At 51.5% G+C, this 5,146-nt stretch overlaps 1 protein-coding gene across 1 annotated transcript; it reads right to left on the reverse strand.

The window, feature by feature from the left end:
- Nucleotides 1-1,898: 1,898 nt before the first annotated feature.
- TLNRD1 (talin rod domain containing 1) lies at nucleotides 1,899-3,874 on the reverse strand. Its single transcript, XM_073618483.1, has one exon. It carries the CDS (start codon nucleotides 3,673-3,675, stop codon nucleotides 2,599-2,601), a length of 1,077 nt encoding a protein of 358 aa, XP_073474584.1. The 5' UTR covers nucleotides 3,676-3,874; the 3' UTR covers nucleotides 1,899-2,598.
- Between the last annotated feature and the right edge of the window lie 1,272 nt (nucleotides 3,875-5,146).

Below are 5,146 nucleotides of genomic sequence, written 5' to 3' on the forward strand. Positions count from 1 at the left end.
CATAGACTTTAATGGGAATGGCTGAAAAACATTCTAATGTAATAGTCTACAGGGTAAAAATGTGCAATTCTGCTCCTGTACTACAAGCTGCACAAAAAAAAAAACAAAAAAAACACCCCTCTGGAATTGCCTGGCTACACTCACACTTGAAAAGGGACCAAGATGTCAGCATCTTACTAACTAAAGAATTTGAAGGAAGCCCTGTTCATTTGATGCCCATAACCAACCATTCTCAATTGTTCTCTACCAATGTAGCAGGACAAGCAAGAAATATTCTCGGGGGGGGGGGGGGGGGGGGGGGGGGGGTTAGATTTACTAAAACTAGGGCAGCTGTGCATGGTAGCCAACCAGCTTCTAACTTCAGCTTGTTCAATTAAGCTTTGATAATAAAACGTGGAAGCGGATTGGTTTTTATGCAGAACTGCCGTATTTTTTGAACTCTCTAGTTTTAGCAAATCCCCACCACTAGTGTCTACTATAGGAAACAAGAACAGTTCTTCCTTCATAAACAAAAAAAAAAAAAGTCTTTATTTCAGAATATTGGAAGAAAACTGGTGCCATCAGCCTCTAAAAAAAGAATTAAATTCAGAAATGATACATTGTATACTATTAGTGGATGACAGAGACTCAGCCCTACAATGATTTGATGTCCATCTTTAGAAGGTTAAAATGAAGCCGTCTCCACATAGGAAGAGACAAGTTCTAAATGAGATTCAACTTAAACAATGCTTTTGTTATTTCCATATTGGTAAGCAATGCACCAGAATACAATGTCCCGTACGTCCCACACAGGGAACTTCTCCTTAAAGCCCATCTCCAGGGAAAGGGGAAAATGCTTCCATGCACTGAAAGGGTTACATGCACATTTGTGTGTAGGGGACCAGGTAGAGCAGTTTTTCTAGATCCTCTTCTCCCAGATGGTGAACAATCCTTTGACTTCCTCAGGTCCAATGCAGGGCTATGGGCTCTACTATGGACTTGATGATGCAAGAGGATCGGTGACTGCCAGTGCATAGGGGAGAAGCTGTATGGACTGGTCTTACAACCAGGAGGGAGCAGAAGATCAGGTATATAAAACTGCTTTTCCCGGTCCACTACACCGAAGTAAGCATTTAACCCTTCAATTGCAGGTGAAGTCCCTCAGCAAGGGAGCATTTTTTTCCTTTCCTGGAGTTCAACTTTAAAACCATTAAACCACTGAGCTGCGGGATGGAAAGAACACACACTTCTGATTCATGTGCAGGTCTACATATCTGCATTGGAACAATTTGTTTGGCACCCCACCACCCTCATACCAACATAGGCACAAGTGAATTCACTTTGACAGCTTCTCCAATCTCATGACAGCATCCTAATAGATATGAGCTTGGGCGTCCTCTGAACCAATCTCTAACACGAATGCTGGCTTTTTTTGTGACTCCAATAAGCTGCCTGCCTGGACGGCTCCCAGGCATTGAGGGGCAATAAATCACACAGTGCAGTAGAGAGGAAAATGAAGGATGCCCAGGTTCTCCTCTCTATCAGGGCATGTTCAGATTCTAGTCCAAACGCACCTGAGCGATCCCTCTATTAAGCGGTCACCTGTAATGGGCCAATCATAAGCAGCTGAGGGAATACACAGGTGTGTCTGGACTAGGATACCAACACACCCTGGTAGAAGTGAATTTGGGCATCCTCCAAACTCATCCGTAAGCCCCAAATCACACTAATGTGATGCGTGAAATACAGCAATTCCTGTGCTTTTTTTTCCTGCACTGCAAGCGCACTGTTCTTGCCATCTCCTGTGGGTGTCAATTAAAAATGGTCATGCCAAAATGCAGTGCATTTGCTTGAACTAAATAGCTCGGGTATGAACACCCATGTGATCCAGTTCCACTGCGGGGGGGGGGGGGGGAGGGGGGGGGGGGGGGGAAGAAAAAAAACCCAAAACAAACAGAAAAACAAAAAACAAACAAAAAAACAAAAAGGAGAGGGGCTGCCTGCACATACAAATGTGGTCCGAATTGAGCTATTTAAAACTAATGGGCTCAACTTACACTGAACAGAATCACAAGCGATTTGCACAGGAATGCGGTGTGATTCCTGTGCAAATAACATGCAATGTGACAGTGAAGGCCAAAATGAAGACCAGATTTTTTTGGACTCCCAATAAGCTGCAAGCCGGGTTAGCTCCGGAGAATGAAATAGCCTACAGCTCACGGGAGTCCAAAAAAGCCAGAGTTTTGGTTAGAAAGGAGTTTGAAGAACGCCCAAGTTCATGTCCACCAGAGTGTGTAAGGATCCTAGTCTAGGCCCACCTGAGTGATCACCTGTGCTAAGCAATTAATAAGCAGCAGAAGCGGCATGGAATGCCTCAACTGCTTATGATTGGCCCAGTACAGTGACAGCTTCCTGGTGGGATTGCTCAGGTGGGTTTGGACTAGGATCAGAACACACCACAGCCCATCACTAATCTCCACCATCTGCCATGAAGAAATGTAACGCTCCACCAGCACCTCCAGGTCCGAGGACACTCGGCCGCCTTCATATATTACGGGCTTTTGCGTGTGAACCAACATTCTTTGGTAAGATGAAGGGAGGGCGTTTCCCCCTCCGGGTTCAGGGGGACTTCACAGAATTGGAGTGCACTGGCGGCAGAGTCCTCGGAGACGACCTTTCTCTCAGGGCCTGAGATAACAAGTTGCATCCGTCGGAGACGGCGCACGCCGAGCTCCTCAAGCGGTCCTTGTAGTCCGTCATCTTGCTGCTGCCATCAGAATGCTGGGCTATATCCCTGAGGCACTGAGTCAAGAGGACGCAGGCGGACACCACACTCATGGCGCCCCCCAGGATGGCGGTCTGCACGGCCTTGCCCTCTTGGTTGAGCGCGGCCGCTTTGCCCAGGAACTGGGGCTCGGTGGCGAAGCCGACCAAGGCGTGGACCGCCTGCACCAGGGGCCCGCCGAACAGCACGCAGCGGTTCCTGGAGAGTTCGCTGGGGGCGGTCTTGACTTCCTTGACGCAGGCGAGGAGGGCGGTGGCGCTGGTGCTCATGCACTTGACGCCCAGCTTGAACTGCTCCTTGGCGAACTTGTCCCGGGACTTCTCGCTGGCGACCACGCTGGCGTCGGTCAGGATCTTGAGGTTCTTAGAGACGTTCTGGGAGATCTCCAGGAGGAGTTGCGGGGTCAGGTCCTGGAGGGGCACCGTCCTGAGCAGGGCGCAGCTCTGTTCCACCTCGTGACGGCACCGGGTCACCCGGTAGCGGTCCACCAGGCCGGGGAGGGCGGCGTGGGAGCCGGGCACCTCTACCGCTGCCAGGTACGCGGCGTGGGCGGAGAGTTCCACCAGTGACACCACCAGGTCCCCCATCTCCTGCAGGCTGTCCCCCACCTCGGCGAAGCGGCCCATGTTCAGCTGGCTCTGCACATCGTGGGTCAGGATAGACAGCCCCTTGGTTCTGGCGATCACCGTGTCCCGGCACTTCTCAAAGGCCTCTCCCAGCTGAGTACCGGAGCTCTCCGGGGGGTGGACGGGCCGGGGCTCGCTGGACAGCAGCAGCAGATCGGCCACCAGCTGCATCTTGGCCTTGCACTGGTCGCAGATGCTCAGCAGCTTCTTGCGGGGCTGGGAGCCGCCCGCTCCGGAGGGCACCGAGGACCGGGCGGAACCGGAGCCGCCGCCATCGCTAGCCATCCCGCCGGGGGCAGCCGCTCATTCCTCTGCGGGATCGCCGCATCATCCCCGACTGGCTCTTCACGCCAAGACCGGCCTCATGGCTCCTCGGTGGTGACCGGAGAAAGAAACGGAAAGGACGGAGACCCGCCCAACACCAGCTGTCTCTTCCCGGCCCGGATAAGGAACGTGGGACGGCGCCGCCCTGTGACGTCATCCCTCCGACAACCCAGAGGCGGAGGCAGCGACATCTAGAGGGCGAGGGGCGGTACTGCAGCGCACGGCGGCGCTGTGATTGATGAGCTAGGAAGCGTTGCCAGGAGACGCGTGCGATCTGATCTCACCAATCAGTTGCCGCTGCTTTCCCGCCTTTTCGGTTCCCTCAGATACATCTCTGCAGATCAATGTCCAGGCACTCTCTTTCGTCATATCTAAATGGTCACATCATCATGTTAAAGTATAACAAAAAACAAAACCTTTTCTTTTTCGTTTTGGATAACAATCCCTGTCACCCTTTTGCCATCTGTGTCCCATAGCAAAAACAGTCATTCCGGTTCAAAACACATCCAATTCGCATAGATGTGAACCAAGCCTAAGGCTACTTTCACACTGGGGCGGGCAGGCCCCGGCGGTAAAACGGTGCTATATTTAGCGCCACTTTACCGTCGTTTTAGCGGCGCTATTCAGCCACGAGCGGGGGCGATTTTAACCCCCTCTAGCAGCCGAAAGAGGGTTAAAACTGCCCGCAAAGGCGCTTTGCCAGCGGGTTTGCAGTGCTGCCCCATTGTTTTCAAGGGGTGCTTTAGGAGAGATGAATACACTGCTCCTATAGTGCTGCAAAGATGCGGACCGCTCCCTCTGGCTTCCACACTGGAGACACAGGAGAGGCGCTTTACAGGCGATATTTTTAGCGATGTAGTGCTTGTAAAGCGCCTCAGTGTGAAGTAGCATTACAGCCGAACTCCAGGTATGATCTGTGTTCTAGTGACACCCTAGTATTCCTTTGCTTTGGAATGATTTCCTCTCACTCAAAAGCAAAGAAATACTAGGGTATCACTAGAACACAGATCATACCCGGAGTTCAGCTGTAAGGCTCGGTTTACATCTATGCGAATTGGATGGGTTTTGAACCGCATCCAATTCACATAACGTGAACAGAATGGCTTTTGAAGCGGTAGTAAACTACTAAAAAGAAAAAAGAAACCCTGCAAGACAATAGCATAATGTGCTAGTATGCAGCAGATTATGAAATACCCTAGGCACCCGGTCACCGATGAGGGGGCTGACATGTTCCCCTGGGATTTCTTCAGGATTTGCGGGCTCCGGAGCTGTGAGTGGCCGGATCCACAGTGAGGTCACTCCCTCGCATGCTGACCCCTTGATGAGACCCTCTGTCTCTTGGCTTCTGGCTGGGCTGTTCTGACCCCTCAAGGAGACTTCAGTCTTGTGACTTCTGGCTGGGTCATCTGACCCCTCGATGAGACCTCTGTCT

Source organism: Aquarana catesbeiana, linkage group LG03 (genome assembly GCF_042186555.1).
Source record: "Aquarana catesbeiana isolate 2022-GZ linkage group LG03, ASM4218655v1, whole genome shotgun sequence".
In the NCBI taxonomy this organism is placed as follows: domain Eukaryota; kingdom Metazoa; phylum Chordata; class Amphibia; order Anura; family Ranidae; genus Aquarana; species Aquarana catesbeiana.

Bases quoted from the DNA above. Each gene is read 5' to 3' on its own strand.
- TLNRD1 (XM_073618483.1), bottom strand. From the start codon at position 3,675: ATGGCTAGCGATGGCGGCGGCTCCGGTTCCGCCCGGTCCTCGGTGCCC.